At 38.9% G+C, this 22,212-nt stretch overlaps 10 protein-coding genes across 10 annotated transcripts; 2 read left to right on the top strand and 8 right to left on the bottom strand.

Annotated features, from left to right (window-relative positions):
- Positions 1-194: 194 nt before the first annotated feature.
- RMP1 (Rmp1p) lies at positions 195-827 on the bottom strand (the record flags this gene model as incomplete). The annotated part of the gene is made up of 1 exon (XM_449547.1): positions 195-827. The coding sequence occupies one exon, from the start codon at positions 825-827 to the stop codon at positions 195-197; it is 633 nt and encodes a 210-aa protein (XP_449547.1).
- A 636-nt stretch (positions 828-1,463) lies between these two features.
- Positions 1,464-3,776, top strand: ACF2 (endo-1,3(4)-beta-glucanase; the record flags this gene model as incomplete). The annotated part of the gene is made up of 1 exon (XM_449546.1): positions 1,464-3,776. The coding sequence occupies one exon, from the start codon at positions 1,464-1,466 to the stop codon at positions 3,774-3,776; it is 2,313 nt and encodes a 770-aa protein (XP_449546.1).
- An 84-nt stretch (positions 3,777-3,860) lies between these two features.
- Positions 3,861-4,703, bottom strand: GVI51_M04455 (uncharacterized protein; the record flags this gene model as incomplete). Its single annotated transcript, XM_449545.1, has 1 exon — positions 3,861-4,703. One exon carries the CDS (start codon positions 4,701-4,703, stop codon positions 3,861-3,863), a length of 843 nt encoding a protein of 280 aa, XP_449545.1.
- A 467-nt stretch (positions 4,704-5,170) lies between these two features.
- On the bottom strand, positions 5,171-7,237 carry DPH6 (diphthine--ammonia ligase; the record flags this gene model as incomplete). The annotated part of the gene is made up of 1 exon (XM_449544.1): positions 5,171-7,237. One exon carries the CDS (start codon positions 7,235-7,237, stop codon positions 5,171-5,173), a length of 2,067 nt encoding a protein of 688 aa, XP_449544.1.
- A 545-nt stretch (positions 7,238-7,782) lies between these two features.
- PUT1 (proline dehydrogenase) lies at positions 7,783-9,192 on the bottom strand (the record flags this gene model as incomplete). The annotated part of the gene is made up of 1 exon (XM_449543.1): positions 7,783-9,192. The coding sequence occupies one exon, from the start codon at positions 9,190-9,192 to the stop codon at positions 7,783-7,785; it is 1,410 nt and encodes a 469-aa protein (XP_449543.1).
- An 872-nt stretch (positions 9,193-10,064) lies between these two features.
- On the bottom strand, positions 10,065-11,756 carry RRN5 (Rrn5p; the record flags this gene model as incomplete). Its single annotated transcript, XM_449542.1, has 1 exon — positions 10,065-11,756. One exon carries the CDS (start codon positions 11,754-11,756, stop codon positions 10,065-10,067), a length of 1,692 nt encoding a protein of 563 aa, XP_449542.1.
- A 454-nt stretch (positions 11,757-12,210) lies between these two features.
- SLS1 (Sls1p) lies at positions 12,211-14,346 on the top strand (the record flags this gene model as incomplete). The annotated part of the gene is made up of 1 exon (XM_449541.1): positions 12,211-14,346. The coding sequence occupies one exon, from the start codon at positions 12,211-12,213 to the stop codon at positions 14,344-14,346; it is 2,136 nt and encodes a 711-aa protein (XP_449541.1).
- A 274-nt stretch (positions 14,347-14,620) lies between these two features.
- NHA1 (Nha1p) lies at positions 14,621-17,458 on the bottom strand (the record flags this gene model as incomplete). Its single annotated transcript, XM_449540.1, has 1 exon — positions 14,621-17,458. The coding sequence occupies one exon, from the start codon at positions 17,456-17,458 to the stop codon at positions 14,621-14,623; it is 2,838 nt and encodes a 945-aa protein (XP_449540.1).
- A 905-nt stretch (positions 17,459-18,363) lies between these two features.
- RKM5 (S-adenosylmethionine-dependent methyltransferase) lies at positions 18,364-19,422 on the bottom strand (the record flags this gene model as incomplete). Its single annotated transcript, XM_449539.1, has 1 exon — positions 18,364-19,422. One exon carries the CDS (start codon positions 19,420-19,422, stop codon positions 18,364-18,366), a length of 1,059 nt encoding a protein of 352 aa, XP_449539.1.
- Positions 19,423-19,691: 269 nt separating this feature from the next.
- Positions 19,692-21,872, bottom strand: SLX4 (Slx4p; the record flags this gene model as incomplete). The annotated part of the gene is made up of 1 exon (XM_449538.1): positions 19,692-21,872. The coding sequence occupies one exon, from the start codon at positions 21,870-21,872 to the stop codon at positions 19,692-19,694; it is 2,181 nt and encodes a 726-aa protein (XP_449538.1).
- Positions 21,873-22,212: the final 340 nt, after the last annotated feature.

The following is a 22,212-nucleotide window of genomic DNA, read 5'->3' as shown; positions in this document are numbered from 1 at the left end:
GCTATTTTCAATGCATGAACGACTTCCTTACAAGAGGACAAATTTGGAGTACCTATTTTAAATTGAATATTCCCATTGATTTTTGTTTTCTACCATGTAATTATGACCCGCACATATCTATATTAATTAAAGTAATACACCGTTTATAAAGAACTATGTTATACAGTTGCCGACCCCAATGGGTTTGAATAGATCTAACCAAACAAATCGTCGATAGCTGAGCCTTTCTTCTTTTTCTTCTTCTTCTTTTTGTCCTTACTAGATTTGCTCTCATTCTTAATGTTTTTGCTCAGAATTACATCTTGTTTCAGTAGAGCAGACGGCTCTATGAGCACATCGGCATCATTTATAAGTTCGCCTAGTTCTTCGTTATCATTATTAGTGACATGTGCTTCTTCAATTTGAGCGTTTTTCTTAGGTACCCTGAGACAGCCCATGCTGATGAATTGTTCTTTGTATAGTTCAAAAATCTCATGATAAATAGAATGAACCCGTCCCAATATTCCGACAAGGACAACTCCGAGTGTTATAAACTGGCCTAGTTTAATAATATTATTAAAACTATAATATAACTTGCTCTCCATTTGAAAGAACTTGTGTAGCGTGCGGTACAGAAACCTACCATCCTTCTTGTCCTTAAGCTTCTGGTTTTTTCTCCTCCCGAGTGGTTGCAGAATCTCAACCACATCACCTACACTCCTCCTAAGCATGTTAAACCATTTCCACCATGTTGCTACCCTATGCTGATTCTTATTCCTATGATTCAAAAGATGAAGTATTCGATACTCCTGATGCAACTGTATATATTTGTCTACCACCAAAGACATCCTATCTTCAGTCTTCAATGTTCACCAACTAATCTTGGAATCAGAAATACAAACAAACAAGCGAAGGCCAGAACTAACAATCGACCCCTTACCAATCCAGGATTTACTCCTAAGTTGTCTTGATTACCATATAAAGCTCGATTGGAGGACTCATGCGATGTGCTCATCGCATCATCGCATCGCATCGCAACGATTTTTATTTTTGCAAAAATCTGAAATTTTTCACTTCACAGGATCGAACCCTTTAGAGATTGGACATTTCCATGTGAGGTCCTTCTCTGTACGGTAGTTTCTAAGGAGTCATCGCACAGAACTGGGATTTTGTGAACAATGGACACAATAATAGAATTCAGGAACTGTCCAGTGCTCAGAAGCTGTACAATAGTCTTCATTTAAGGTCTTCTTACTTCTAACTGTTTCTCTAGACTTATTTACATTAGGAGCAATACAAAAAGAGCCACAATAAGATATCTTTAGAGCGAGCCCTGTAGTGTCAAACTGCGCAACTGCTGCTCTACCCAAATAACATTAAACTCTATTTTAATATCATATAACAATATCAATTCAGAAATAATAGGAAAAGAAGCACTTATAGCTATAGTACGCATCGAATCCGGTTGATCAGTTTAGTTTTCTATGTCATACAACCGCCCTCCCATGCCTTTACCGAAGGATGCGAACCCCAATCGGTCCACTTCTGGGTTGTTTTACCCTAATGAGCCCATAATGCCTCCTAGAAATGAAGAACCGGACTCTATGATATCATCATTAGTTCTCGATACCGCCACTCCTACAATAGATGCCATGAACAGCATCAATATTACCAATGATATGGTTCAAGAGGCTGAGTATGTCACCGTTAATGATCTTCCAATAAACACTAGTGCCCCACCTGCCATGTTCACAAGAACTGGGCACGAGATACCTATCCCCGATGGTGTGGAGAGGAATGGAAGACCTGTTGCTACCAACAAATTCTATGGAAACTTTTTGCTAGGTAGTCAAACATGCGCAACATGGACTCACCCTTACTCAGTCTGGATTTCCAAGGATAATGCGTTCCCAGGATTTGCCGCAAATCATGTACGTGCTTCACAAAGAGTATTTGGTGATGGCAATCCAGCACCATTCTTCTTTAGTCCAATTGGAATTAGATCATTTGTCTTTGGTGCGAATGAGTTACCATCTTTTGAAAGTATGTCTTTGCGTTTTACTGACTTATCGCACATGTCAATCCATGTATGGCTAAAGAAATCCGAGTCGGAGCATATCAGATTTCCTATCGTTCAAGGTATGGGCTTTATTACCGCTAACTATAGCAATCTGACACCCAGATTACAATCTGCTGTCGGCTTTAGAAATCTGAACAGTATGGCATCACCCAGGACAGATATGCAAAAGTATCAAGTCTTACTGGAAAACGATGTGAAATGGACCATTTACGTGAAACTAGATTCAAAATGCAACAACTTCCAGTTATTCATTGCGAATGGAAATACAATCCAAGCTAACCAACGTGTCAGTTCGGCCACAATCCAAGTTGTTGCAGATACTGTTGAGGCTATAGACCAGGCAGCTGGTTGTTATCCGGTGAATTGCGATGTTGTAAATGCAGTTAATAAGGACAAAGGTATCTATAGACTGGCTTATAAAACAGAAGGCTATTCAAACAAAGGTACGACCCTCTTGTATGGATTGAGACACCATATGGTATCAATGACTATCCCAACTGCGTTGACCAGTATTAATTCAGAGTTAGACTCTACTGTGATGGGTGTTATGAGGGGCTTCATCACAAATACGCTGGAAATGCAGGTTCAGATTCCAGCTAATGTTGATTTTATCCCAGCTACAACAATTCCAGGAAGGAGAGTTTTATACTCGCATGAAGTGTTGGAAAAAGTAAGAGATGCAGCTAGAAAAGAAGTGAATGGAGACGTAATCAATGAATCTAATGTTAACTCAATGTATTTTTCAGGTAAAGTATTGGCCAAATATGCATGGATACTATTTTGCTGTCAATATATCGTTAATGACAGAGGATTGGTGGATATTCTATTACCAAAGTTGAAGGAAGCATTTGCACGCTTTTCACAAAACCAGCAACAATTACCGCTAAGATATGACACTACATGGGGTGGTGTTATATCTTCAGGAACTAGTGGTGACGATTTTGGAAATTCTTACTATAACGATCATCATTTCCATTATTCCTACCATATTATTGCCGCTGCAATTTTGACGAAAGTTGACAGAGACATTGGTAATGGTAGCTGGTTTACTGAAAATCGAGAATGGGTTGAAACCCTAATAAGGGATTATGCTAATCCTTCAGAAAACGATCCCTATTTCCCCATGTATAGGTCATTTGACTGGTTCACTGGACACTCGTGGGCAAAAGGTCTCTTTGAGAGTGGTGATGGTAAAGATGAAGAGTCAAGTTCTGAAGATGTCAATTCTTGTTACGCTTTGAAACTATGGGGTATGGTTTCTGGAAATGTTGCATTGGTCAACAGATCGAATGTCCAACTTGGAATTCTAAACACATCACTTAATCAATATTTCCTTTATGATGATGCTAACAAAACTGAACCACCACAATTTATTGGTAATAAAGTAAGTGGTATATTATTTGAGAACAAGATTGATCATACAACTTATTTTGGGAATTATCTTCAATACATCCAAATGATTCATGCTATACCAATAACTCCCATGTCGTCATTTATCAGACACCCATCATATGTTGAGCAAGAGTGGATTCAAAAACTTCAAGGCATAGTTAATGATGTTAATGACGGTTGGAAAGGAATAATGATGCTAAATTTGGCTTTGTTCAATCCTCGAGCATCATTTGAATTTTTTTCATCTCCCAATTTCTCCGGTAATTTCCTTGATAATGGTCAGAGTTTGACATGGTCCCTTGCTTATTCAGGTGCGTTCATTTGACATGTCTTGCATTTTATCCCACCTTTTTTATTATTTCTTTAAGTAGATAATATGTAGAAAATTATAATAAATTTCATTTTATATTCATTCTTCTAAATGGTATTTCTTCGCAACAGCTCTCATCTTTCTGATTGATTTAGGATTTTTGTTACTTTTGCTATTTCTTCTTATTGTATGAGTTTCATTATCGTTCCTGATTAAGATATTCTCTTTAGAATGGCGCCTGTGATCAATTTTACCGAACCTACTAATCGTGCTGTCATATTTTAAATGACGTGTTTCGTATTCATTTCTAGAGTTTGAACTCACTGATACGTAAGGCTTTTCGACTGTATTTGTATTAGAAATATTTTTAGTGGCATTACTGACTATCTCAAGGTCATCCATTGTAATGGTTGGTGGTGGAGCTTCATCCTCTACAAATGGATGGACATTTATAGCCGGTCTATCAACAGATGTGGTTATATCAGATTCATTTAGTAATGTCTCCACGACTTTCGTATTATTCTCGATGTCTCTCACCATTTGATTAAGTTTATCTACTCTATCTTTTTCATTGCGAAGTCTCTTATTAGGTATATGCCCGCTGTTATAAATACTTCTCTTCCTGTTAATAGATGTACTAGTCTGATTATGATAATCTTTATCAGGATCTGTAGGTGAAGAAAGAATTGATCTCCATGCAACTCTAGCTTGGATGGAAGCCATAAAAGGATAATTAGTCAAGTTACTTTGTAATTCCTCATCAGTGATTTGATGATAATGACAATCTTTCAATGCATTAGAAACAATGTTTTGTCTTCGAAACTCAATTCGAAGGTTTCTTTCTATGATCGCTCTCTGTACAGTATCTGAATCCAAGGTTTCATCTTGTAGAGCTTTCTCTGCAAATTTGATAATCCTTCTAGCTTGGCTTGTAAAATCCATTACAAAACTCCAAAATATAATTTAGTGACGGTAGTAATTGCTCTTTACAATTGGCCAGTTATGATAATGTTTTTCTTATTTGATTTAAGGTATTCATATCATCGCAAGTGTAGTGTATATGCTTCCATATAAGTTTCCCTGATTCAAAAATGTTCGATCAGGTGTAGCTGATAGTACTAATGTAAAAGCCTTGGACGATAGGGATAGATGTTGGAAGAGAACTATCTGAAATTCTTTCGTTACCAAGGCTAGTTCAATATTTGCTATTCTTCTTAATCATACATATACAGCTAGTATTGTACAAGCTCATCGATTTTTTTGTCATTTAAACTTAACTGGAAAATTTAAATGGATAAAGGTGCTCCAAACAGTCAAAACAGATAAAGTTGCTCTAAAGTTGCAACGTGCCAATGATGTAGATATTATATTAGTGCTAGTATATGATGCATATATATGTGGTGTATTACTTAAAATTTAGTGTGATTAACAATGTGTGCCGCGAATTTTACTTCTTCACCTTTGTAATTATAAACCTTTTCAACTGGAATGAACTCGGCACTAGTGTCTTGAAGTTTATCTACACATAAGTATTCAGAGAAAAAAATAATGCAATGCGTATTCTTGGAAGTTACACCTCTTATTTGTGTAATTAGTTGCTCTGCTGTATTAGCAAAGGTAGTCTTGAACCGTCTTAATGTTAGGTCATGATGATTTATTATATTGATGCCACCATCTAGGTTAAGTTTACGTAATTCTGCTGTTAAATCATGATCGTCATGTTCCACTTCTAGTGATTTAGCCGCTATCCCTCCCCATTCACAAAGAGCGTTCCTAGGCAAATTGGATACCTTCACAATAATTAAGCAATCTTGAGACTCACTAGGTTTACCACACCATTCTTCCATTTCTGAACTATATATTATATCTTCAGAATATTGAGCCCAAGTTTGAGTCAGTAGTGGTACTATTGAGTTATTGCTAATGAAACAGGTTAGCTGTACTTGATTTCTTGCATTTATCACTTGTTTGATACTATCTAGATGCTTTAATGATAAAACTGCCTGTTGTTTAGCATCATTGGTGTCGATCATCTCCATTTGTGAGGGTTCTAAAGCAATTTGACCGCTTAAATATGAAAGTTGATTCAAATCATTAGATAGCCAAATAGATTGAGAATACGGACCAATATTGCATGGTGCCCAATATGATCTTCCTTGGACATGTAAGCCACTTTTTTCACACTTCTCTATATCATTTCCAAGAGTTTGATCCGCATATTTAACAACTACTGAGAGTTGCAAAGCACTACCATCATTAATTATATTGGATTCGATACACGCCCTTGCTGGTGGTAGGGGACCATTTTTCCATATATCAAAGAACTTACTGTACTCTTGATTTACAGAGGCAAAAAGGGACATATCTGTCAACAACAGAGAAGAATAGAGTACGTTTTTGGCTGTGAGATGATTATCTTTTAGTATATTATCCAGTTGCTGTAGTACATCCTTGACTTGCTCTTGTACAGTGCCATCTTTGTACTGTGGTTGTATATTGGAAATATATAGTAAGTTTCCAATGCGGTTTGTATGTGTTTTAACTGAGGGAAGTCTTATATTCATAGTGTTGATCGTTTTGGTATCTTCGAAGTTTTCATTATCGATAAGCTCATACAATTCGTTCCATGCCGGGTCAAATAATGGTGGAACAGGCAATCTCGACAACTCTGATTGAAATATATCATCTGGTAGTTCTCTTTTCTGAAATTTCACTATCAATTGTGCGTTATATACACCGTCATTTTCATTGTCAGTTGTATCAATAACCTCTTCTAGTTTTAGAAATCCTTTACGAAAAAATGGCGCATCCAACACCATAGACTCAAATTCACCACCTTCACCGCAAATATGAACCTCATATCGGGTGTTCAATTTTAGCATCTTTGGAAATAACTGTGGTAACGATTTCCCTAAATCTGTGTTGTCCAAGCCGATCGCTGCTACTTTGATAATCCTAGCATCAAGTTTACAACTCTCAGATGTATTTAATTCATCCTCCTGCTTAGACATTGAACACATCTCGGTCATCAGCTCAAGTTGACTTCTCTGCCATAAGTAGCTTAAAACTACAAGTCCCAACCTTCCACACACATCTTCAACTCTGGTTCTTTGGTATGAAGATAAGATGGCTCCAACACTTACAGCTTGTAAATCCGGAATCGATTGTTTAACTTCTGATAATAATTGGTACAGTACCTCAATTTCGTCGTCCTTTGTGGGTGTATAGTTCAATTCAACGTTCTTGGACGTTTTTGGATGAATCTCCTTTCTAAACAACGGAAGACCTGTACAGTTTTCATAGAGAGAGACAATATCATGGCCAACAGTTTGAAACATGAAGCTATCTAGCTCCTGTTTGTCTGTGTCTATAGGCCGCAAATTAGCCAGCGCGACAAGTTCATGACCTTGTCTTTGGCAGTGAAGAATATTATAGCACGAGTCCTTCCCACCCGATATCAATGCAACGAACTTCATCTATCACACGCTTGTGTTTTTTTATGCTTGGTTTTGAGTAGAGTCTAGTAGTTATTATTGTGCATTTATAGGTATGTATAACGGAACTCATCTCATTTTCTTTTGATACTTGAAAAAAGAGCTTCCAAGAGATGGCCTCTGATCTTTTTACTAAAAAGAAGTTGAAAGTTTGTGTAAGTTTCATGAATAAAATATTAATGGTTATAAGGATATAAATAGTTCTATATATAAATTATCAAAATTTCTTTAAGTTCGGGAGTGTATATAAAGGTAAAGCCTACTGTAAAAATGAGTTTACAGTATAAGGTAAGGGATAAAGAAAACAAATGTGGTATAATAAGAGCAAACATTAATGCTTTATAAAAAAAAAAAGTGATTGCCTTGGTACTTACAGTCGTATCACAAGGTGAGTGTCCTGAATAGAAGCACTCAATGCATGGTTAAAATAACTTTTCAGAATACAATTGGTAGTTAGAATTTAACAACCATAGAAAAACACAATGGAATTTCGAAATGAAGTGCGTAAAGAGTCTTGACATCAGCTCTCAAGCCCTAGAGAAGAGTGATTTAATTACTGCCTTCACTAGTGGGAAACCATTGTCTGACTTAACTGCATCACCGTTTTCTTGTAATCTTCTCAATAGATAGTCCTTAGTTTCCAATGGAGGACCCCATGGGACGTACTTAATAATGTTCTTTGCGCCATGCTTGGTGATCAAATCGTGAGTGACGTTGTCTGACATACCTAGCAATTGTCCAAGGACGATATTGGCCTTACCGACATTTTCTGGAGCATCTTTCAAGATTTTGGTAGCCAGCATCTGAGACCCATAATTGTGAGATGCGACGACCAAGTGACCATAGTAGGATTTGGTACCATTCTTTAAAAGGTCTTGGATAACAGTGGTCATGACCGCATCGTAGTTTTCGTCTGTGCCTTCTTTAGTTTTGAAGATGATAGAGTCGCGCTTTGTCTCAGAGTGGATATAAGCGCCTCTAACTAATTTGACACCCAACTTGTAACCTTCCTTCATAGCTCTTGCGTGTTCGCGAGCAAGTTGTGCTGCGGAGTCGACCAAGTATAGTTGCCAAGTACCAATCACGGAAACCATTGGGGAGCTTAGCTTGTTGAATTTCTGGAACAGAATTCTTTGTAGTTCGTAGACCCCGCTGTTTTGCAGGTCGTACTTCTCAGCGTCGATGGTAGCGACGCAGAATGGAGCTGTTCTAGAAGGGTACTTCTTAAGCAAGTCGTTGTTCAAGTCGTAAATCTCCTGGGCGATTCTAGAGCAGTTGTCGATCAGCTTCTCGCGTTGTGCGACCCAGTGAGGGTCTGGGTTGTTGAAGTTCATTAGCACGTCATGTGGGTTAGACACCAGTGCAGAAGGTTTCAAAGCGATGTAACCCGGGGCGATCTCGTTGATCTTCTTCGCGTCGTTGCCGCACTTCTCCAGCTGGTTGACCAGGTTTGGTTTTAGCACGCCGTGCACGGACTTGATAGTCTCCTCGACAATGTAGTTGATATCGATGTTCTTTGTACCTTCGGAATCCTCTATGGTTAGGGACAGCATCATGTTCGAGATGCCTCTTTTCTGCAATTTCTCGCCGAAGGTCTTGACCTCGTTGATGTTGTCACCACCACAGTACAGACGGGACACAAACATCTTGATCAAAGGCATAGGCACATATGGGAACAGCTTGATCACAAGGTTTAGCACAGGCTTGCTGGTGGTGGCCAGCCCTATCATCCCCAGCGAGAAAACCTCAGCACGAGACAGCGTCTTCAAGTAAGCGACACTGCTGGGTGGCAGCTGCGAGTGGCTACTCAACTTGGGCTGCATAGGGTTCATCATGGGATCAGTGGTATCAGCGACCATAGCGTTGCTGGTCTGCGCAGTCTGCGAGACATATCTTCTGGCAATAGCCATAACTCTGGGACGGTAGATTCTTAGCATATATTTTTGTTAGTTGTTAGTTGTTAGTTGTTCTTAGTGGTATTTGTGTAATACTTGTGATACTTGTGACGCTTGTGATACCTTTGTTGGTTCTCAGACTACTGCCCTTTTATATGTATGGGGGGGATGCCCAGGATAGTCATCGCCGGGCCCGGGGATCGACCCCCGAGAGCGATTTTTAGCAAAGATGGAAAGCGAACTTGAGGGCTGTAGCACCTGCACATTATCGCCGCAGCAGCTTTGTTTATCTACTGTTCGCTATCAGCAATCCCATCCGATCTCCCCCGTGCGCTGCTATCTGAGCCAAATTCGGATCTCCCACCCCGAGAAATCCAGTAACAACTGGGCCGCCCCTCACTCCCCTAGTTATCACCGCAGGAAATCTCAAATCACTTATCTCACCTACGGCACATTCTGTGGTCTGCATTGTTCTTTTATTGTCCTGCCTGCGTTTACTGCTTCTACTGCGTTGTACTGCTTCTACTGCTCTTACTCCGTATTGCTGCAGGTTCGTCTAAGTAGTCTTGCTTATATTAGGGGAATGGGGGGGATTTCTAACATCTCTGCAGGCGATCTAAGGGCGTACCCAGTGCACACACTCTATTATGCGCACCTCGGATAGCGATCTCCGAGTTTAGCAGTTTCTCGAGGACTATTCGGAGGTCGACTCCCGTATATCTCGAGGTGTATTAGGCTGGAGGCTGGAGATGGGTAGGGGGGGATGTAATCAGTTGTAGAAAGAGAACTGAGTGTCATTGAGACAATTCAAATTGAGATAACTCAAAATTGAGATAACTCGAATTGAGATAACTGAAGGCAGTGGGTGCTAGATTCCCTGTATCTCACGTATCTAATCTTTGCTTTCCCCATATCTAGGGGGATACCTGGAACCATTGTAGGAGTTTGTTTGAGACGGCGGTGGACCGCGTTTGGTCTGTGATGACGCGCATAGGTTGGGCCCGCTCGCTGACACCGACCAGGTACCGCAGCAGCATGTTCTCGTGCTTACGTGACCGGGCGAGGTCCTCCAGGTCCAACCTGCGGGACTCCTCGCACGCCAGCGCCACTTCGCAAGGGTTGTCCAGCACCGCGTTCGCCAGCTGCGTGTCGTGGAGCTGAAGGGCAAGCTTCTCCGTCACGTTGTTTTCGTGCGGGGTGGGGACGCTGTGTGAGTAGTATTGTACGAACAAGTCAGGTGGGCCTTGCGATGCGGTTGTAGATTCGGTCACGTGCCAGAGTTCTGAGTCCGCATATGTGGATGTGAGCAGGCGGTTCATGCGGCTCATGTACTTGCGGTCCATGTAGCTGATGCCGTCGTAGTAGCGGGTCGCCAGCTCCCCTGTCAGTGCCAGCGCTGAGTCGTCCTCTGCGTTGTGGTGTCTCTGGTGTGAGCTCACTAGGTTCGACAGCACGCTCTGCTTGGCGATGTCCTTGCTGTGGAACAGACGGCCCTGGGTGCTCGTCTCTATCTCGTACTTCTTTATTGTGTCCAGCACACACTCGCCTAGCGTAAGCGGGTATGTCTGTGTGCTGCCCTCTTGTTTCAACGTGATCACCGCTTGCAAAACATCCTCCCGAGTTATCTCGTGCGGGTAGTAGTCCCTGTGGTGCTTCTTCCTAGGGTGTGCCTGTATCTCAATAATGTCTTCTTCTGCCAGAGGTCTCTTCTCAGCTTGTCTCTTTTCAGCCTGTCTCCCCAGGAGAGCAGCTTTGGATATCCGTGCCGACTCGAGAGAGGGCAGGACACTGTGCCACAGTAGCTTCCTTGTGTGTCGTTTGACTAGCTCCGTGAGATATCGGATCGCCTCTGGTGCTATCGGCAGCGGCTCTATGCTGATGGGCCGCAGCTCCTCGATATGGGTGTTGGCATAGAGAGGCTCCCACCGTGCGTTCCACTTCTCGATGTCTATTATGCTATCCTCGTTATCTTCGACGCTACCTTCGTCACTTCCAGCTTTATGTAGCACAACATCGTTCACTTGCTCACACAGCATTTCTTCCAGCCTGATAAACTCCGGACTCATCTCATAGGCTATCGGAAATCGAGACCGCGGAAGAAGACGCTTGTACCGCGTGGTCTTCAATTGCTCGAGGTTGGACCGCAGCACTTGGTAGTATACCAATATTTCGTACTTGCTCTTGTTCGTAAACGTCTGACACCACTCATCGACTCGATGTATGCTGTACCGCGACATGCAGTAGAAGAACTGCTCCTTCTCATAACGAGTCCACTCAGTCCCCATGTCGTCATCCTCAGCTGGCTCTACTTCATCATCTGTTGTATAATCACCGTCCGATTCACTGTCATCATGCTCCTCGTCGTTGTCATCATCATAATCATCGTAATCATCACGGCGTAGTACTTGCCCGCTAAAATGATCCGGCTCAAGACATCGTACTCTTGAGTTCACATGCACCTTCGACCGCGTTAGCTCCTCCGTGAGCCCAAACTCAGGCATCAGCACACGCCGCACCTCCCTGTTGTACAGATCAAAATAATCAGCTACCACATCCGTTCGTACTCGTATCCTCTTCTGCTTCTTATGCGTCCTGTCGTCACTCATCGTACTACTACAGTATCATATATCCAATGGCGTGCTGTGTCTGCTGAAATCCTAGGGTTCTATAATTGCTAGATCAATGACTTATAATGGTTCAAGGACTAACCCGTCTCATCTCATCGCATCACATCGCATCTGCGATTTCAATTCAGCTTTAAATTTTTTGATGTAATTTTTTTGCAAAAGAGAGGCAGGAGATAGTCAAACTAATAGTCTAGCTTCAAAGGTTTCATAATAACCCACATCTAACAGCCAATTCACATTATTAAACATCCTTGTTGCTACCTAGCAATAGCGTTTACCTGCTGTTCACTACTTTACTGCGTCAGGCTTTCCCACACATTTTCTTCACGGTTCCTTAGACCCAGTTTTGACATTGCTTTAAGTATTACTCAGTGACTCAAATAGCACTCTCCATCAAACAGTTGGTTCATATCTACTAGCAAGTTGTCTCACAATGCTGAGAGCTTTGCCATTACTGCGAAAGCGGATACTGCCGGCGTTTAGGACGAGGATAAGACTCTACAGCGATGATTCGCTGAAAGAGAAGCTATTATCGACTAGGGGTAAGAAGAAGATGCCTGAGAAACAAAAGATTGTGGTGCTAAACCCTGGACAAGTTACCTCTTTTAAGAGAAGGCGAAGAGGCCCTGTAACAGATCATGCAAATACACATACAACAACTGATAGTTTAATTACACGACATAATAGACCAATAAGTGCCCCTAGGACCAAGTTATCTATACTGGAAGGTGTTGATCTCGGAATTAGTACAAATGGTAGCAAAGAGGAAGATAAAGAAAAACTGACTGACACTGTCTTAGAGGAAATAGACCAGAAACGTCGGAAGTTGATGGTATTCAGAAGTACCGTATCTGAAGAACAAGCTGTGAAAGCTATTGGTTATCAAAAGCCTGTAAAACCTATCATGTCTCAAAAAAGATATGAACAGCTGGAGAATTTGCTGAAATCAGCTTACACTGTCAACCAATTGAGGGCATATTCCAAGAAGATGTTCGGCCCGTCTCTTTTCAAGAAGTCAAAGGCATTTATTATAAAAAAGATTATGAATGAATACTGGCAATGTCAGGTGGATGAAAACATAAATGAAAAAGATGATCTAATTATAGAGCGCGAGCTGGATATCAAGACTAGAGATACTTACCTTCTTTTGCTCACAGACAATGGTAAAATACTACATAATTTAGCTAGGATAGGTGCAATTTTGGCAGTAGCTCCAGAAGAAAACAAAATCATAATCAGGGCATCGGCGAATGTTATTAGGTATGTGGAAATTTCTCTCAATAGAATTTTAGAGAATGTGAAAACTGAAATAGTGCCAATTGAAAAGTTGATTAGAGATCATTCTATAGACGGTAAACTGGACGGAGATATGAATGTTGAACAAATAATCGATTTGGTGCAAAAACAAGCTAGTGTTTATATTGATTTAATCTCCGATAGTTCTGAAGAAAAACAGTACAACATCTCTGCTTTTGGAAAAAAGAGAATTGATACAGCAAAGCTATATCTGACTTGGGCAAGTAAGTACACGCCACATGTACAAGAAGAATATATCACCACAGGTGATAAATGTATGAAGGAAAAGTGTAAGGAATATCCATACACAGACATGGATTCGTTCAATTGGTTAGACAAAAATAAACTGTGGTATAGATTACAGTTGCCAGAAAATAAATTGTTAGGCAAAACTGATAAACTCGAGTATCCTCCCACAATTGAAATGCTGGATGTCAAAAGGATTTATGACTTCCTAACTGATAAGAATATTTCCTTGAAGCAAAAACTCTTGCCTGTGAAGGGAACTAGGCAACATGTAATTAGTGTTACCATGGGACAGCTTTTGAAAGCTGGAAACTCAATGATAAGAACATTTTTACCACGTATACCAACAATTTCTAATTTTCTAATGGATCTACCATATTTTGAAGAAACACATGAGGGGGATCTATCTGTTCTTGGAGAAAACGATGATTATTATGTTCAGTTGAAATTCAAACCAGATTTATCATCAATACCACCCGGGATTAAGAGTTATCCACCTAACATGGAATTATGGTTTGAACTTGATGACCGAGATAATGCAATTAAGGCCTCGATGGACTGTATTTTCTCAGTTTCTGAGAAGGCAGTTATGTTAGAAGCACCTCAGCATCCCTTTGATTTCAAAATTGTAAGTGATGCAGTAGTTTCCCTCAATCCGTCGTTGGAAAATGACGATCCAGGACAATGGCTTGAAGGACAAGATGAATTAAAACACTATGTTGATCAAGCTAAATTAGATTTTGGTCAAGGTAACAAGATGTTGTTAGGTAACAGCGTTTGTGTTAATATCCCAACGGAAGAAGAGGGCACCGTGCAAGTCCGCTATGATTTTGTGAACACTTATCGACATCGCATTACAAGGCTTAAATTTCGGGACAGATTTCTGGTGCAATACTCAAACATTAACGGAGGTGCTCGTGGTGGCCAGACAAATAGAATTGACTTGATATGTGATGATAATCCTGATTACAACGATTTCTCCAATTTTATACAGCAGTCATTAGAATTTGGAAAAAAAAAGATATGAGACTTCGTTTCAAAACTATGATTAGTAAATATTAGTAGTTCAATATCTGTAAATAAAAATGCATTATAAATTTATGATTTAAATTTTTAGTATAATCAGAAAACTGATAAACATTTAGGGCAAAAAATGGTTTTATCACTAAATATTTTTTGATGCTTAAATTAAGGTTATGTATTATATTATATTAAATGATTGAATGCTCAAATTGAATATGAAATGGATTGTTATTGCTGAGGTAGGTAGTTTCTTGTTGGCAATAGAGGAGATGACTGGATTATTTCTTGAACCTCGCGAATGTGGATTTCATTTTATTTCTAGAATTATTTTGATCTAGTTGTGGAATATAAGGAGCTGGTTCCTCATCATCAGCTTCTGCAGGTAAAGATATATGGCCAAGGGCATTTAGACGACGATCTCTTTCTATTTGAGTTTCAGAATAATTATCACTATCTTCATCATAATCTTCACTTTCCTCATCCTCAGATCTTTCATTGGACTCCTCACCTGATAATTGATTGCTATCATACTCATATGAGTCATCAGATTGAGAATTTTCTTCTTCATTATCATTTTCAGACCCACTATAACTAGTTCCTTCCTCATCTTCTTCGTTGATTTGGTTTTCATTCTGATCATACATATGTGTAGGTACTGGAGTTAGTACGAACTGTCTTTCCCCTTCTGCTACTCCAGTTACTTCATCAGATGCTAAAGTAGTTTTAGATCCATTTCTTAATCCAACAGCAGACAAAGCTCTAGAGACAATACTTGAGCTCCTTTCATTTCTAGTTTGAACTTTGGGAGATGTTTTAGATTCTTCTTTATCATGGGTATTGATCTTGTAACGTCTCAAAACTTCACCTTCGTCATCTTCAATAATTAATTGGTTGTCTATTTTGTATGCAATATACTTTGGATGACTACGATCAATTAGTGAATGTACCTTTTTCACAGATGGAGGAGTAATAATTCTCTTCAGACTATTCATACTAGTCATACTTCTACTTGTAGAATCATTGCTTCTAGTTTTCTTTAATGAACTTGGGCTTCGGAACGATTGCTGGGCCTCCTCATCAGATGGACTATTTAGCTTAGCTTCATCAATAATTTCACCTTGTTTATTCTCAAAAATAATCTTGTTCCCTTCTGCATAAGCAACATGAGGAGTTTCTTCTTGCTCTTTAAGTTCAGCAAGTTTCCTTTCTTTTTCAGATTGCGTACTTTCAAGAGAATGGCGAGAATCCACTTTCTCCTCATCATATTGATCAGAGCCACTTATACTAGTACCAATCACAGTATGTGGTGAACCATCGGCATCGTCATCGTTGTCAGCATTTGGCCAGTTTTTACGTCCTAGTGCAAATGTGCCAGCTTCAGCTTCCTTTTCTAATTGAAGTTTTTCTCTACCCAAATCATTTAGCTCATCATCATAGCCTCCGAACATAGGGTTTAGTTTTTCAGTCTTCCTCATCAGTCTTTCGGCATGCTTTCTACCTCTACTCTTTTTCTTCTTCCTAGTAACCCTTCTCCGCATTCCACCAGCTGCTCTTACAGGTTTGCCACTAGTTGTGACGCCACTGTAATCTTCCATGGTATCATTCTGTTTCAATTCATCAGGTTCAGTTTCATGGTGTATAGTTTCATTTGTGGCACTCGTATCCACACGGTGTAATGAAAATGATCTACCACTCTTATCAAGTGAGGGTAATCTTTGCATCCAAGATGATTTCCCATTCCCATTTGTAGTATGGGTGGTAAAAGTTTTAGTCAAAGTCACAGTATTCAAATGTCTTCCTAGTGTTATCACAGCAACGGATGAACCATGAACAATGATAGATGTGATGATAAAGAAACAAATCGTTGGCCATAAAATGGCAATCAATTGCCAATGTTCAGTTTCCACCTCTGGAGGAACAACATTTAACGGAGTGGGTTCTTCCAGAAATTCATGTTCAAGCTCACCTCTAGCCAGAATAGCAGCAAAGATTGCGCCTACACCAATAGGCCCAAAATGGCCCACAAATAACGCCTCACGCCATGATTTGATATCGGGTATAACAGGTTTTAGAATCATAACTGCTGGAATTCTACGCAAGAAGATAACAATAATTGCTAATACGATCAGTCTCCAGACATTTAGACCAATATCACCATTGTTAAATTGATCCCATGGGATAATGGCACCAAAGTAGATAAAATAGGCGTAATTTAGCAAGACATCAATAACAGTAGACACATTGGATTCTTCAGTTTTCTGAGAAAACCAACCATCCCATGCAAATGCAGCACCGGCTGCAAACGATACAAGAAGGTCATCAACACCTAATAAAGAACCAAAACCAGCACATATAAAAGCTAATACCACATAGAAAGCCAAAAATGATTCTCTGTCTATAATGTTCTTTTCTTCAGCAAATCTTATAGATATTCTACCAACGTATCCTATCACAACACCTAATATGCATCCAAACAGACATTCATAGAGGATTGTTATACAAATCCAATCTTTAACAATAAGTCCTCCTCTTCCTGGGTGAAGAACTAAATTAAGGGATAAATAAATGAATGGAAATGCCATACCATCATTACAACCTGATTCAGCTGATAGTAAATTTCTTAAATGCCCCGGCACCTTTTTGGCAAACTTACCTGAAACCACTGACTGTGCCAGAATAGGATCTGTGGCAGTGATACAAGCACTTACTAACAAAGCTGCTGGAAAGTTGATGTGTGGAATGATAATCCATACAAACAGACCAATAATTAACCAACCAGCAGTCATTACCGGTACTAGTAGCATGGTAACTGAAAGCCAATGCTTCTTCATGTACTTTCGTGGTAGTTCAACGGCAACAGCAAAAATCTGTAAACATAAAACTATTCTAGTAATCTCTAATGTAATAACATCAGAGTTACCCCACTCTAATGGGTTAAACCAATCTAGACAAACGGGCCCCACTATAAGTCCGAATATACCCGCCACGGTGGATTCACCAATATACAGTTTCTCCTTCACGAAAAGTGATACTAATGAGAAGATAGATGAGAAAACACCCACACATGCGTAAGCTACGTGAGCTTTTGAAACTTCTAATTGCTCCCATACAGCCATTATGTATTAGTAGTTCCTATCAGTTCAGTAGTATCTTAGATCTTTATTGTTTTTTCATATAATCAGGTCAATAAAGAGAAATTAATTAAAAATCAAACGGAGATTATTTTGGGAGTATTATTAATCTATAATGAATGCAAAATAAGCCTTTCTTAGGGCAACAACAAATAAAAGTAAATGCAGCAAAAAAAAATTCCTTAGTTGTTATAGCTATGGTTGTTATGGCAGTGGCGTGGACTTATACCAAATAGTCAACAGCACCGCTTTTTTTCAACACCAATAAATTCAACTACCTGTGCGTTTGAAAATAAAAATGAACCTCTATAGGGTCTCTCTAGTGTTGCCAGAACTAAAATGAATGCAAGGACCCTTGGAGTAATGCCGTCACAAAAGTTCAGACTAAGTTGCTAATTTTCTTGGAAAGATATTCTTTTCCCAGCAAGAACAGTTATAGCGTTAGTTTGGATCTACCAGATTCTGTTGAGATCGCTAGTCGTTTTAAGCGCAGAATGACTATCTGGTCAATATTCCCCCCATCTCATCTACTTATCACTGAAACTCTTGTTATGCAGATTTTTTTTTCCTTTGGATTTTCTTTTTGAAATTTCACTTCCAGGCTGAAAAACTCGTGCCTCTTCGTTGGGGATAAAGAGGACAAATTCAGCCCCTACGACTTTTGCACTGCATCGCTGCTGTGTGGCATAGAAATCACGTACACCCTGACGTTATAATGCCGTGATTTGCAGTTTTAAGTGTTTATAACTCCGAAGGCTATACTGTGAATTGCTATCTGCTATATATTTGCTTCTTGTTTTAATGCGAAGTAACTGCACTCAAATCTGGCAACTGGGAGGGTTTCTCAAATACTTTTGGTTGTGAAAATGGTGGCCAAATGTATTTGTAATTTAGAGAGTGATGTAGTATATGTCATAGCGGGAATGAGACCATTGTGGGTCATCAACGACATGTAATTTGAAAGGAAATTCTGTAGTTACTTTCTCCAAAAATTCCTGTACAATGTCATCTGATCTGAGATGTATCCCAACAAGAGCAACGATCTCCCTTTGGTTCTTGTAGTAGAACATTATCGAGTGTAATGTGTGCAAAAATGGGTTGATCAGATATTCATTGTAGATTACATCCAATGCCAATAGAAATATCGTCCCGTGTGGTTTCACAAAATCTGTCAATATATTTGATGATCCACTCTTGATAGATTTGGGAAAAGTTTCCCAGTCCAAAATTGCTACTTCTAGTTGAGTAGTGGGTTTAATAGGTATTGTTTCGTCGTCAGAGTTTGTTGGTTGTTCTTGGATATTAGAAATGTCTAAAGTTTCAGATACTATAGTGCGCTTATTCACTAGGTCAAGGTTATTCGCAATGTTCTGTTTCAACCCATTCAGAATTCCTCTTTGGTCTGTACATATATAAGTTCCAACAAAGTTACTGCAGAGAATGGGTAAAACTGAAGAAATACCAGATCCGAGTTCAATTACCGTTGTGTCCTCATTCAATAAGGATGGAAACTCAATATCATGTATAATTTTCTTCTCTAATGAGCATATGTTAACCATTTGAGCACGGTGTAAAGGTGATGCCTGTTCGTTATATAGTAGCCATTCGCAAAATACAGGTGTTAGAGACCATAAGACATAGCCGGTAGTTGAATTGTCGTTATCACGAGTTGAATGCAAACTGGTAACATTTTGTTTTATTTCAAATGAATAAAAATCATAATCCGATGAGCTCTTATTACCTTTCTTTTTTTTGCCTTTTTTAGTTATATTGGTATCATTGATTAAAGATTTTGGTGGAGCAATTTCAATATTTAGAGTAGTTGATTTAGAATCTTGAATCCCCAGGTCCTGGCGTATAGAATCGGCGTCTGAATTGATCGCAGTATATCTTTCAAAAACGTATTCTAACACATCATCTTCATCGATTCTGACTAAACTGAATGGCATGAATATTTAATATAGGTATAATTTTGATGTTAAGGTGTTGTTGAGATCTCTTTGTTCTTCATGTGGCACTAAAACATCAATAACAACCGCAAGTATGTGAAATATTATCGTTCTACTTATGAAGAATCTTTATACTTTAAAAATCCTATATATTTTTTTTGAGCATCAGACAGTTCGATTTTTACGGCCAAAACATGAAAAGCAAAAAGAACTTATGAATTACATAATATATTAAATTACATGCATTCTTAAACAGAACACAAAACAATTCAGTCTTTCAAATTGTTACTCCGAATACAAATACCCAGTTTATCTGTCCATTCTCGAATAGTTCCATCATCGATTAAGTCAACAAAAGAGTCTTTATTCCGTAGTTTATTAATAAGATCGTTCATAGTAATTGGTTGAAAACAGTATATTCTAGTCAATAAATCAGGTTCTTGCTTGACTAGATGCGTCAAGAATTCAAATACTTCTGATTTCGATGTAACACCAACCTTCTTCTGGTTACTTTCATCAACTGTTACAACCTGTGAAGCTGACGCCAGATTTTCTATTATTTGTGACTTTAGCCGAACTGGCTTAAGTCCAATTTTATCGAGATCTTTCCGCAGTTCGGCTAAGCTTGGAGATTTTTCCTTCGTATGCGTATCAACACCCGGTGAGCTCAGTAACTCTAAGTTGTTGCTGATGGAGAGAACAACAGCAAATAATTCCTCACCGGGTTGACCATCAATGTTGCCAAGAACTTCATGTTCCTCTGTCAATTCAATATTAGCTAGTCGTTTGATAGCTTGTTTTAGCTCAAGAAGCTTTTTTTTTGAAATAATGATTCGATAATCTTTTGAGTTCTCGTTGAAGCTTTCGAAAGGTAATTTTGGAACTGTCTTCAAATCCAATAACCTAGGAATTCCAGAGAACTGTGTCGGAATATCCATAGCTTGCGAGTTTTGTGCCGTAGAACCGTCTTTAACAGGAGATATCAGCGTGGTAACAGCCTTGAATGAACCTTGAGAAAGGCTAATATCTTCAATGGAGTCACATTCCTGATCTAGTATGGACTGGGATTTAGAAAATACTGGAGTTCGACGATGATTAGTAATAGAGGGCTCATTACTATTATCCATGGGCTGTCTGATTGAACTATCGATTTCGATTATAGTCTTATACTCATCAGAACTATCGAATATAAAATAAGATCCATTGTTTCGGCCCCGACGGTGAATACTTAATAGTGGCACTTGAGACTGCTCAACTTCTTTACTAACAAAGTCCGTCATCTTATTCGTCACCTCTTCTTTTTCACCCATACTGTAAAGATTCTTTCCTTCTAAGCCATGGACTGATTCCACTCCTGATACATTTGTATTAGAATTCGTTTGAGACACAATATTGAGATCATCTTTTAATTGCTGAGAATCATCAGCACACTTGAAGAAACTTTCTCCATTTGGTCTAACATCTGGATATTCATCATCAGACTCTAGTATAGCTGATTTATCTCCCATTACTTGAGAAAGAGTCAATAAACTACCTATACTGTCTTGCCTATATGACTCATTGTTCTCATTTGTAGATATAGCAATCTGTGAGCTGGTCCATAGATTAGGCTCTTTTTCTAGTTGCTCCGAAAGGTAATTAATAAAATTCTCCAGTTCCCTATCATCAGAATTTTCTAGTTTTGAATATCGGGTTCTCAAGACATTTTTTATTTGTTTCCACTCTTCTTTTCCGTAAGTGGTACTTGTTGAATTGGATACCTGAGATGCCCTTTTCAATACTCCAGTTTTTGATTCATATTTGAATCTTTGATTCTTGATTATTGCATTAACTTTAGATTTCTTTCCTGACAATATCTGTAACAATGAGTTCGCATTATTCTGTCTTTTCGAGATCGACTTACTAGCTTGAATAGCCTCTTCAGTATTTTTCCTTGAATTTCTCTTCTTTGGAGATTTTTTCCTTATATATCTACTTCCCATCATATTGGGACTCTCATCCTTATCAACATACTCAAAATTGAAGCTTTTCAAGACAGCCTTTTGTTGAAGATCCTTCTCATGGTCATCTAATCGACTTTGAATTTGAGTGTTGAGAAATATATTATCCTCCTCCTTACTATTCACCACACTTAGATCAATTTGGTCCTCATCTTCTATTTCTATTACCGAATTGTTTCTGTTTTCCGCAATTCGTTCCTGTGTAACAATAATGCTATCATCACCTTCCTTATCTGTAGTTTCTGTGGCATTATGTGCGAGCCTGTCAATCTCATTATTACCGCAATCAGAATTATCATCATCAGAGAAGTTCATTTCAGGAACCTGTGTCCCACAGGTATCAAAATCTGAATGCTGACTTTCATGCCTTAACTCATCATTGGGTGTTTCATCTGTTTCTCCATTAATCACAAATGCATCAAAGTTCTTTTGAGCCCGCTCAAAATCCATAACATATCCACGATTTACACCTTAATCACTTAACTGAATGCTATATACAGTCACTGTTGTGAAATGAGCGAGTGAATTTCCTGACATTGTTATGCTATTATCTTTGAAATTTGATTAAAAAAGAGATGCGCTAGAGGCCGTGTAATCATACCTCAAATTATCCACTTATCAATATAACTTTCTGTAACCGAAAAATAAAAAAAAAACTATTAAAAATGAATGCTTTTATTACTTTTGATTACGAATTTAAATATATGCAAATATTATGTAGAACTATCTTAAATGACTGTTATATAATGAGTTTCTGTTATACGCTTTTGCGATTATTCTAAGGGCGAAC

Source organism: Nakaseomyces glabratus, chromosome M (assembly GCF_010111755.1).
Source record: "Nakaseomyces glabratus chromosome M, complete sequence".
NCBI lineage: Eukaryota > Fungi > Ascomycota > Saccharomycetes > Saccharomycetales > Saccharomycetaceae > Nakaseomyces > Nakaseomyces glabratus.
This window is presented reverse-complemented; position numbering and strand designations above follow the sequence as displayed.